General features: G+C 42.8%; 1 protein-coding gene across 1 annotated transcript; it reads left to right on the top strand.

Annotated features, from left to right (window-relative positions):
• Positions 1 to 2,220: 2,220 nt before the first annotated feature.
• LOC113997977 (fatty acyl-CoA hydrolase precursor, medium chain-like) lies at positions 2,221 to 12,116 on the top strand. Its single transcript, XM_027740265.2, has 14 exons — positions 2,221 to 2,327; positions 3,482 to 3,686; positions 4,638 to 4,782; positions 5,064 to 5,197; positions 5,524 to 5,677; positions 6,491 to 6,592; positions 8,292 to 8,396; positions 8,527 to 8,577; positions 9,064 to 9,204; positions 9,289 to 9,375; positions 10,132 to 10,279; positions 10,459 to 10,590; positions 10,890 to 10,962; positions 11,372 to 12,116. The coding sequence occupies exons 1-14, from the start codon at positions 2,255 to 2,257 to the stop codon at positions 11,544 to 11,546; spliced, it is 1,725 nt and encodes a 574-aa protein (XP_027596066.2). The 5' UTR covers positions 2,221 to 2,254; the 3' UTR covers positions 11,547 to 12,116.
• The last annotated feature ends 288 nt before the right edge of the window (positions 12,117 to 12,404 follow it).

Consider the following 12,404-nt stretch of genomic DNA (forward strand, 5'->3'; position numbering starts at 1 on the left):
CTGCTGCCTTTGGCATCTCAGGAACCTTGATCACACAAACAAAGGTAAAAGAGAACATGTTAAGCTCCATCACTTGTCCCCCAGGCCCCTGTTTCCACGAGTTGCATTAGACAATGCATACATATTTATTGCTGTATGGACTGTACACTCCCAGCACTGCAGACCAATCCCACCCCTTCAGTGTCACAACTTCGCTTTGAGGAACAAGGAAAAAAGTCTCCCAGGGAACACCTTTGCAGCCACAGCAATTCTGTCATGAAGTGATTGTCCACACTGTTTTGCAGACACTCAGATTCCCATGTTATCCCAGTTGCCAGAGTACAGTGAGCCCTGGCCTTGCCCTCAGGCACAGCTGAGCCACACACCAGCACAGCAGGCAGTGTTTGGGGCACTGCTGCACTCAGAGCTGGGGCAGAGGGCAGGGGCTGCCCCACACTCAGAGCACATCCTTGAGAGGCTCAGCATGCACTGAGTGTGTCCACTGGAGCTGCTGCCAGCAGTTTGCCCTCTGAGCAGTCCAGGTTAAAGTTGACTGGGATTTACCTACAAGGGCTGTAAATCACACCTGTGCATACGTATGTAGGAAGATTTGGAGTAAAGTACACAAGCACAGCCACAGTATACAGGATTAGCAGGTGCATAATACATGTGCTGAACTAATTTAATGACTGTGGGTCTTTGCAACCCATCCAGAGAGGTGCAAGCAGTAAATTAATCTATAGAAATGGAGCACCTCTCCTATGGAGACAATCAGAGAGTTAGGATTGTTCAGCCTGGAGAAGAGAAGGCTCTGGGGAGACCATAGAGCCCCTTCCAGTGCCTGAAGGGAGCCTACAAGAAAGATGGAGAGGGACTTTGCCAAGGACATGTAGTGACAGGACAAGGGAGAATGGCTTCAAGCCAAGGAAAGGTAGGTTTAGATTAGGTACACAGAACAAATCCTTCCCTGTGAGGGGGGGAGGCCCTGGCACAGGTTGCCCAGAGAAGCCCCATCCCTGGAAGTGTCCAAGGCCAGGTTGGACGGGGCTTGGAGCAACCTGGACTAGTGGAAGGTGTCCCTGCCCATGGCAGGGGGTGAAATGAGATGATCTTTAAGGTTTCTTCAAACCCCGAGCACTCTGTGACTGTGTGATATGATTCTATCAAATGCTGTCTCTGACAATTAAGAATTCTCATGATTTAAAATTGCAAAACTGCTTTTTGGGGCAAGAGCTACAGAGCCTTGAAAAAAAAAAGGGCACAACCTAAAGCTTTCATCAAACTAACACAACCTCTTAGTTAATGTGAGCAGAAAATTTCCTTTGTTCCTATTCAACTGTTCTAGTCCCTCCTTTGCACATCATGCTTTGATTATGGAGCTGGCACAGAAAATAAATCCTCCTGACCTATTAGGAGTATTAAAATATTAAATATATAGTTACCACCCAAATACCACCCTTTAATATTGTTCCAGCACTACAAAAGCTGGTAAGTCACCTCTTGATTGTTACAACTGTATTGCAACACTATACCAGACACGCCTGAACACACAGGACAGAATGACAGGTGTCTCCTGCACCTGCAGAAAAAGCTAGGGTTTTTCTAGAATTGGTTTTGTCAAAAAATACCCTTTTTGTGAGAATAAAAATCCCTCAACTTCAGGAAAAGCACACTGTTCAGGGATAATGGTTTGGATTTGGCTATGTTGTGTTTCTTACACTGAGGCCTTAATACCAGAATGAGATGAGCTCAGTTGGTCAGAGCCTGGAGCTAAGAATGCCAGCATTGTGGATTCAATCCCTGTGTGGGCCATTCACTGAAGAGTTGGACTTGAAGATCCTTGTGGGTCCTGTCCAACTCAGCATATTCTGTGAAAATCACGTGAACATGTAATAAAGCAGAAGTGAGGTTCCCTTGCTGGTCCCTGCTGTGCAGTGTGAGGAAATCCTCCCTTGGCTGTCACAGAGAGTGGTGGCACAGCGAAGGACACATCTCCTGGGGCAGGGAAGGCTCTTTCCAAAGCATTTTGAAGCAGAGATTTTGTGACTAAGATTCCAAAGGAGCAGCAGTGGGACCCTTGTGGGGCAGGAGCTCCCTGTCCCAGCGCCGCCGGCGCTGAGCGGTGCCCGGGAGCGGCTCAGGGCTGTGCCCCGGCAGCCCCAGCCCCGCTGGCTCCCGGCCCGAGCGCTGCCCCGGCCGAGCAGGGCTGTGCCTTGCGCAACTCGTCCTGCTCGGGGTATAAAAGGCGCTCCGGGGAGCTGTGCCCGCCCGCACCATGGCAGCGGGGAGGGACGCGGCGCTGCTCGCCTGGATCGTCACCCTCGGGGTGACGGCGCTGGGGGCAACAGGTAAATCCAGAGGGGCTGGGGGAAGAGAGTGCGGGGACTCGCTTGTGCGAAGGGACTCTGCATTTCTGAATTGCGTCTGCAACCCCGGGGAACAATTTACCAGTCCCAACTCAGCTTTCACATCCGTTCTTCTTGGGCTGCTGCTCTCATCCCAAGGCTGTTTATTTTCAGCTGTGGGGAGAAGTTCTGTGCAGGGAATGGCAGATGATTTCTCACACCACACGCTGTATTTTCCTCTGCCTTTTTTCTTGCACTGAGCATTGAAACAAAGGTGTCCTTTCTCTGCAGCACCGTTGGTGACGAACATGCCCGAGGGAACTGGGGATGTTTAGATCAAGTAGCAGCTCTGCAGTGGGTTCAGGAAAATACCATGAGCACACCCGGAGCTGCCTCCCCTGGGGAACCCCGGGCACCCGACCCTGCTGCACAGAAATGGAGTTGGAATAGCAAAGAGTTCTTCATTTCTTTCTGTGGTCTCTTTTCAGTCGTTCATCTTATTTGCCTTCTTTGCAAATAGCAAAATCAAGATCTTGTGTGCTGAGGCAGAGCAGGCCACGGTACCACATCTGTAACTTGGGACTGAGAACTTTCACACCGATCTTAGAGGGAATCTTCTTTAAATGCTAACAGTATCTGTACATGCCAGACTATTTTTAGAAGCTTTTTCTTTGGGCTGTATGTACTATCTAGGGTCTGGAATAGATTTAGTCTGTTCATTGCCTTTTCTGAGTGCGAGCAATCTACTGGGCTTTTATCTAACCACCCAGACCAAAAGAGGTTAAGACTGGTGTGCAGTCACTGATGTGAGTGGTCAGACAATACATGTGATATACCTGGGGGAACTATACCCACAGACTAATCAACATGAAGGCTGAAAGAATGTCAGCTAGACTGATTTAATAAAGGTGTGAGAAAAGTGTATTAGAATAAATTAGAAAATCTAAAATTTTGATTAGTAAATACTAGTAATCAAATTAGTAATATAAAATAGTAAGTTAGTGTACTGTTAGAACTGATTAGAGTTTGTTGAAGCCCTATGTATGAAAATTCTTAAGTAAACAACAGGGGTATATTTAAGTAGCAAATCCAGCAATTAGAAATCTGGTAAGTACTTACAAATGGACCAATTGTGATTTTGTGCTCACATCCTCCAGGACAAAAAGCAGAGCAACCAGAAGTGGAGACCAAATATGGGAGAGCCCGAGGGTTCCAGTTCAAAGTAGACACAGCTGAGAGGAGTGTAAATGTCTTTTTGGGACTTCCTTTTGCTAAACCTCCCCTTGGATCCCTGAGGTTTTCTGAGCCCCAGCCACCTGAGCCATGGAAAGGTGTCAGAGACGCCACTTCCTACCCACCAATGTAAGGCAGTGACAAAACCACTGAATATTTAAGTCATTTTATATTTATACATTATTTCTACATTATATAATAATTTATATACTATTATTTTATATATTTTAATGTAATTTGTAGAATTTATTATTATACATTATATTATAGTAATATTATTCTGATTTTCTATTTAATCACTTTCTACTACTATAATATTAATTTATATTATATAATTTAAATAAATATTCTCTATTTATTATATTATCGTATGTTCTATTATTTATGTTATTTGTATTTATATTATTTTAATCATTTGTATAATTTGTATAATTGTATATTATATTTATATTTATATTAGAAGCAATTTCATGACACTGCTGCACATCCAGGGCAATCAAAATCCATGAAGATAAATTCCTTGGTGCCATCTTGTTACATCTGCAGCTGTTGCAGTGAATACATTTCTAAAGACATCTTGATTAGCTGCTCTCTTTACTGTTATTTAATGGGCATCAGGGATGAACTGATATGGATCAGCACTTTACTGAAAATCCTCTCTCCTGGGAGCATTTGGCCATAATTCCCAGTGTTTATAAAGCTTTGGAATACATATTAAGGAAAAAGTGCTGAGTCACATGGTTAATAGGGCACATAAGAAATGCAGGGCAATTCTAGTCTACCTTGTAAATGTTTTATCCATTTGTCCTCCTGCCCTTGTTTAGTGCTCCAAGTCTAATACCTCCCATTACAATATCAAAAGCTGTTGGAGATGTAAAATAATTAATTTACATTTCCATTGAAGGCATTTATAGCCCTATATGTTTGCAGATATATTTCTGTAACATTTTGAAACAAGCAGGATTTATCTGCATGTCCCTGTGTATTGCAGTAGGCAGTGGCTCCTTTTTACACATCTCATTAATGAGAGGTCAAAGGAGGAAAACACATTAAAAGTATTTGTTGCTTGTTATTTTTCAGGTGTGTGCAGGATCCAGTCCTAGGACAATATTTTTCAGACCTGATTACTAATAGAAAGGAGAAGGTTCCTCTTCAGGTGTCTGAAGATTGCTTGTACCTAAATGTGTACACCCCCGTTTCTGCAGGAGAACAGCAGAAGTTGCCTGTAAGCAAAACCACTATAAAACCTCTAGGAAATTTATTTTATGCTTGATTTCCTCTAAATAATCTGTCCAAAGTCACAGGGCACTGATAAAGTTTAAGTATTTAACAAAATCAATGCCATTTTGTAGACTTGCAGATCCAAAAGATTTCTACCATTTTTGAAATGTAATCTGAAAGAATCGGGAGTGAAACAACCAAAGATATTCTATTTTGGGTTATGTTTAGTTTATATCACTGGGAGCTCAGGTCTGTGCTGGGTTGATTCTGGTTTTGTCTTTCCAGGTCTTTGTATGGATACATGGAGGTGGATTAGTTTTGGGAACAGCTTCAACATATGATGGTTCAGCATTAGCAGCCTTTGAAAATGTGGTGGTTGTAACAATTCAGTACAGATTAGGTGTTCTTGGATATCTCAGGTAAGATGTTTTATCCCATTTTTTGCCAGGTGATTTCCAAAATGATGTGTGCAAAGCCTTTGTGAAGTGCAAGAGACTCGTTTAGGCAAAGAAACTCTGCATTTCTGAATTGCATCTGCAACCCCTGGGAACAATTTACCAGTCCCAACTCAGCTTTCACATCCGTTCTTCTTGGACTGCTGCTCTCATCCCAAGGCTGTTTATTTTCAGCTGTGGAGAGAAGTTCTGTGCAGGGAATGGCAGATGATTTCTCACACCACAGGCTGTATTTTCCTGTGTGTTTTCCTTGCACTGAGCATTGAAACAAAGGTGTCCTTTCTCTGCAGCACTGGTGATGAACATGCCCGAGGGAACTGGGGGTATTTAGATCAGGTAGCAGCTCTCCAGTGGATTCAGGAAAACATCATCCATTTTGGAGGAGATCCAGGATCTGTCACTATCACTGGAGAATCTGCAGGAGGAATCAGTGTTTCTGCTCTTGTAAGTTCACAGTAACATTGCATTTTAATTACTTATGGGATTAAAACCACCATCCATGTTCATTTTCAGTATCTGCCTGAGAAGTCTGGGAGCAAAGGGATGCTGTTACAGTAAGTGGCACATCACCTCTGTCTGTGGTACAACAGTACAAGTACTTGTAATTAGTCCCCAAATGTCATCTCTCATCCACTAAATTAAATTTGGTGTTTGCTTTTTTTCAATGCAAACAAACCTGCCAAAGTCTAACCTTGTGAGAAAAGTCCTGTAAGAGGACTCACAGACCAGTCACTTGTGCAAAGTAATCGAGGTGAATAGTCACGAGAGCTGAACTGGACACACTTTTTGTGTCCCAGTGATTGTGTTAAAATTTTACATCAACACTGAGCACATTGGCTAAGATGCTCTTCTTCTCCAGCCTCACAATTTGGTGCAGATCACAGAGTGAAACCAGGGTTCATTGGGATAAAAATTCCTGTTTCCTAAGCTTTGGCCCCCTGGCCAAGAGCTCTTTATTCCCTTTTGCAGCACAGCCAGACTGCCTTAGGCATATTCCATTAGTTACTGGTTTGCAGTGGAGTTCCATGAAGTCTGGGAAGCAAAATGCTGTGGGAGGGGAAAACACAAGCAGGAAATCCTTATCTCTGCTGGTGCTGCCAAAGGCCTTTGCACAGCTGAACTATGGTCAGAGGCTGCAGAATAACAGTCTTACGACATTTGCTTTCAGAATGTTTTAAATGGCAATTCCTGATATCAGAATTCTTAGTCAGTGGTTAAAACACAATGCTTGTCATGCTTGTCCTTGCTTTTTCACAGGTCTTATCTCCCCTGGCAAAGGGCTTGTTCCACAGGGCCATTTCAGAGAGTGGTACTGCACTCCTGGGTTCATTCACTGACCAGCCTAAGGAGGAAGCACAAGTGGGTATTTTGTGGTAATTTTAATTCTTTTTTCAGATAGCTTTGCATGTCTTAAACGGTTTATTCTAAAATATAGAAACAGGCTTTTGTTCTTGTGAAACAAACCCCACAGTCAGTAAAGACAGTGTTTCTGTGTGCAAATAGTCCATATTTAATGATGCTTTGCTTTTCAAGTACCCAAATATCCACATGTGTCTCAGTGAAAGCAAAAGACCAAGGAAGTGAAGAGAGAAAGCAGGGAAGAAGTGTGAAATGTCAAGGAATGTTATAACATGTAGTGTCTTCAAGGAAAGTTGAGCTATAATTTTTGGCTGGCAAATGGTATCAGATTCTGAATACTCCTCTCTTCCCCTTCTATTTGATGCCTGTTTGCAAACAAACAAGATTTTATTCAGTTTGTTTAATTTGAGAAGTACTGACCTCAACCCTTTTTGTTCTTCTTCAACTATAAGAAACAACTTCCAGGAATGCAGAACCTGGGTTATAAAAGAGACAACACTTTAATGAGCTCTCTCTAATGACAGCTGTTACTCCAGCCAAAAAGACATCACCAAAATGGCATCAAGTGCTCTTTGTTACCATACAGATGGTTGTATTCTCTAAGCCCTTTATGCCATTCTGTTTTCTCAGCCCAGCATCTTATTTATCAGAAGGATTATCTTGGCATATTAGAATCATAGAATAGAATCATAGAATCGATTGGGTTGGAAAAGACCTCCGAGATCATCGAGTCCAACCCTTGGTCCAAATCCAGTCCATTTACTAGATCATGGCACTCAGTGCCACGTCCAATCTGCGTTTAAAAATCTCCAGGGATGGTGAATCCACCACCTCTCTGGGCAGCCCATTCCAATGCCTGCTTACTCTCTCTGTAAAGAATTTTCTCCTGATATCCAACTTAAATTTCCCCTGGCGGAGCTTAAGCCCGTGCCCCCTTGTCCTATTGCTGAGTGCCTGAGAGAAGAGACCAACCCCCACCTGGCTGGAACTTCCCTTCAGGTAGTTATAGATGGTGATGAGGTCACCTCTGAGCCTCCTCTTCTCCAGGCTAAACAACCCCAGCTCCCTCAGCCTCTCCCCATAGGACTTATGCTCCAGTCCCTTCACCAGCCTTGTTGCTCTTCTCTGGACCCGCTCCAGCACCTCAATCTCCTTTCTGAACTGAGGGGCCCAGAACTGAACACAATACTCAAGGTGTGGCCTCACCAACGCAGAGTACAGGGGAAGGATCACTTCCCTGCTCCTGCTGGCCACGCTATTTTTGATACAGGACAAGATCCCATTGGCCTTCTTGGCCACCTGGGCACACTGTTGGCTCATGTTGAGCTTCCTGTCAATTAGTACCCCCAGGTCCCTTTCTGCCTGGCTGCTTTCCAGCCACTCTGTGCCCAGCCTGTAGCGCTGCAGGGGGTTGTTGTGGCCAAAGTGCAGGACCCGGCACTTGGCTTTATTGAACTTCATCCCATTGGAATATTTCTGTATCAAAACCAAATTGGAGGCATAGGTTTTGTCCTTCTGCCCAGCCCACAGTGTGAAGGTTAAGAGGCTTCCTATTCCCTCCCTGCACAGCTGGGACATGCAAGGCTCCAGCCATCCTTGGGCAGGACTTTCTGCTCCCACACTGGGCTCTTGGGTTTGGTGGCTCATACAGTCAGATATAGGAAATGGGTCCAAAAGTGTTTGTTTTTATTGCTTACAGAAAATTGCTGATGCCTCTGGCTGTGAAAAATCCAGTTCAGCTGCAATAGTTGAGTGCTTGAGAGAAAAAACAGAAGAAGAGATAATACAGCTAACACTAAAAATGGTAGGGGAAATTATACCTCTTGCATTTAAATGACATCTCAAATGTTATCATCACAGAGAATACTATTTGTGTGTTGTGATAGCAGGAGAACTCAAAGTGAGTGTAACCTCTGACTTTCTGGACCTTTCAGGACATGACAACACTGCGGCTGTGCAGCACCTCCCCTGAGAACTGCAAACAGGTACTGCCCTTTCTGCAGGCAGCCACTTGTGGTTGCTGTCATGTTCTCCCAGGGGAAGGGAAAGAGTGTATGAAATGTCACAGTTTCACCTGGAGAACCTGAAAATTAATTAATATAATATATTACGTCCAACTTAAAAGGTCTTATCACAATGCTGGGCTATATGGGCTTTTGAAATTCCAACACACAAGTTGGTTTTCCCCCACTGCTCCACACATCCCTAACAATACTGAACGAAGAAAAGATGTAAATTGGACATAATCACTTATGTTTCACAAACATTAGGTATTTAATGCTAATCTTCACAGAAGCTTCTGCCTAGTGCAGAAAATCTGTCAGAGAATTAAAGATGGTTTGAATACCATTACTTGTTGTATTTTCATTTGGCTTTGCTTTGGAACCACAGTAAAAAATCTGGACTTTTTTCAGAAGAAAAATTAAAGTATTAATGAAACTTTCCTTTTCTTTTTTCCCCCATTTTTTCAGGATTTCTTTTTCATCAGTACATGTGTAGATGGTGTATTTTTTCCAAAGAGTCCCAGGCAATTACTATCTGAAAAATCAATCAATGCAGTCCCATATATGATAGGAGTAAATAGCGGTGAATTTTCATGGGGACTTCCTATGGTAAGAGACTTACAATGTTGTTACCTATGTATCATTTTGTAAATATAAGATTTTCTAAGAAATATGATTCTTTGTATCATGCAGATGATGAAATTTCCCCCTTTCATGGATGGTCTGGATAAAAATGTTGCACGTGAAATTTTACAAAGATCCTTAGTAATATTACATAAGGTAAGAGACCATTTTCAGAATAACCCAGTGCTGCTGCTTCACTTGCTCTGGTTCTGTGTTTGCACTCCTGGAGGGATACATTTCACAGGCAAACTTTGCTCTGTTGAACAGCTTCCTACCCTGAGGCAGTAAAGGGCAGCAGTGTGGTGTGTTCCTGTTACCTCTAGTGACTGAACACACTCTCGAGATCTTGGGGACAACTCGAGATCTTTAGGATGCTTGAGGTTTGGCTTCCCTGTACTTTACAAATCTCCCAGCTTTCTGGTTCCTTTGTGCTCTCCTGAAACTACTAAATATAGAAAAATGCAGGTTAAAAGGTGAGAATTAAGGACTCCATAGTACTTGCAAGGGATCATTCAGTGTCACAGACATCCACCATGAACCGAGAAAGGGAGTGAATTATGGTCATCTACAACAAGAAATGGATTTTATGAAATCCAGAGGATTTCTTTGCTCTTGTGAGGGTTTATTTCCACAGAATGGAGAACAATCAACATTGTTGACTGCTGTTAATCTAAAGATGTTTGATCTTTAGATCTTGCCTATCTCTTTCCCCTGAAAACACCTATATCTGGTAGCTGTGCAACTCCAATCCTGAGCTCTGAGCCACACTCTGACAGCTGAGGATTTTCTCTGAGAGGTAGTATTTGGGGGTTAGCCAGAGACTTGCATGTGCCACACTCAATTAGTGCTGTCACTCTTCCTAATGATCCTGATCACTGTAAGCATTGTAAGCCCCTTTTATTGTTCCCTCAGGGTGTTACCTCTGCAGCTGTTGATGGGCTGTACAACGAGTACATAGGGGATGCAGACAGCCCTGCTCAGGTGCGAGATGGCCTTCTGGATGCACTGGGAGATGTCTTCTTTGTGTTTTCATCCCTTGAAGTGGCTAACTTCCACAGAGGTAATGCAGCATCAGTAGAAGAAATGTAGAATTCTCACCCGGGCTGTGGGCTGGACAGTATGTGTCACACTTCATTACCCAGAGAACTGATATTTACTGAACATTTAACCAAAACAGCTGGTAGTGGAAGTTTATCCTCTTTGGTGCCTCTCAGACTAACACTCTTCCCTGTCTCCCAGATGCTGGCAACCCAGTCTACTTCTATGAATTCCAGCATCGACCAAGTGAAGCAGAAGGTGTTTTACCAGACTTTGTAAAAGCAGATCATACATCCGAGATCGCCTTTGTCTTTGGAAAGCCCTTCTTAGCTGGTGATGTATCCATGCTTGCTAAAGTATTCCTTTTAAAGCATCCTTATTGCTCATTTTACTTATTGGAGGACTTTAGAATAGACTTTCTCCCTTACAAATATTGTAACAAACACAAAAATTTTCTGTCTTTAGTAGTAGATACTTTTAATGAAATCACTCATCTGCAGCTCTGTCCTAGAGCTCTGCTCAGGTAAAACTGTCACAGCTCAGAGCAACAGGTAGAACTGACTACAGCCTATTGGAATTGGTAGAGCTGCTACTAATTATCTAATGCTGCCCTTTCATCTCTCACTTTGCAGGAGGTGCTACAGAAGAAGAAAATAAACTTAGCAGAACTGTTATGAAATACTGGACTAACTTTGCTAGAAATGGGTGAGAATCATAATGCTATTTACAGCTCAAGTTTGGTCTGTGCTGCCTGAGACATGCCTGAAGCAGTACTTGTGTGGTTGTTCCTAGAAATTTGGCAGAATTTCAGATAAATATTGAAGCAAATTATTTCTCTTCTTGATGTCTTTTCAATGAACCTGCAGACACAAAAAGAAAAAAAATAATCCAAGAGCTAGAACTCCATCTGCAATGGAGTGTTAGATCCAAAAGTAATGGCAACTATTAAACTTTTGCTGTTCTGCTGAGGAGCATTTTTCATAAACATCCAACTATTCAGGGACCAGAAGCACATAATCTGAGCTCGTGTTTGTTTTCTGAAATGCTCAACCCAAGCAGCCAGAGGGCAATGACAGGCAAATGGAAAGCTGACTTTCCCTTCTGTTATTTCCAGAAATCCCAACGGAGAAGGCTTGGTCCATTGGCCTCAGTATGGTCTGGATGAGAAATACCTGGAGATAGACCTGAACCAAAAGGCAGCACAGAAATTCAAGGAAGGCAAAATGAAGTTTTGGACACAGCTCATGAAACAAATGATGAGTGAAAGGAGAGAACACACAGAACTGTAAGAGCTGCAGAGGGCACAGTTTGCTTTCAAGACCCAAAATAAAGTCAAACAACATTAGTTTGTCAGGATGCAGAGTTATAATCACCTTCTCACTCACTATCATGTAATCTGTTGTCCTTGTCACAGTGAAAGGAGAGAAAGAAGGGATATTTGGAATGTTTGTTGGACCAAAAATCACTATTTAATGGACCAAGCAGAAAAAAAAAACCACGATCTTTCAGGCTCAAACAGACCACAGTATCTACTCAGTGGATATCAAAACTGAATAATGAGGAGGGAATTGGCAAATAAATTGAAATCTGTAAGAAATTATTTATACAGAATATATTGTAAGTGTCTGGCTACCTTTTATGCTTACTCCCCTCTTCTTTCAGAAGAGCATGGTCAGTTGTCCTTCTTACAGCCTCTTTCCACTTTCTTTAATTGGAAATAGCTTGTAGGGAGCAGAGCATCCATCAAACTACATCTGTGAGATTGGCTCAACATCTCTCAACTGAGGACAGAAAATCTCTACTTGTTTTATTGGTTTCTGAATTGTTATAAATAAATGTTGCTTTTCATTTTTTTGGAACTTCCTTTTCTTTCATTTAACTGATCCAGGCTCATTCCAAGAGGTTAAATCACACCCAGGAAGCCAGAAAGGTGCCCAGTTTCTTTCTTCAACCTGAAGGGTCTCAGGTATGAGTTTTTCAGGTTTCTTTGCAGAACCTGAGTCTCAAGGCTCCAGGGTTGACACAAACTATTCTGTGGTGTGGTTCTTCAGCCTGGCAATTCCCAGTTCACTGGCAGGAGGGAGGAAGCACTGCTGGCAGGACAGAGCCCACTGAGGCAGAGGGAGAGCAAAGGCTGCTGCTGTTGT

Source organism: Pipra filicauda, unplaced genomic scaffold (assembly GCF_003945595.2).
Source record: "Pipra filicauda isolate LSUMZ 115617 unplaced genomic scaffold, ASM394559v2 scaffold31_size4109673_pilon, whole genome shotgun sequence".
In the NCBI taxonomy this organism is placed as follows: Eukaryota; Metazoa; Chordata; class Aves; order Passeriformes; family Pipridae; genus Pipra; species Pipra filicauda.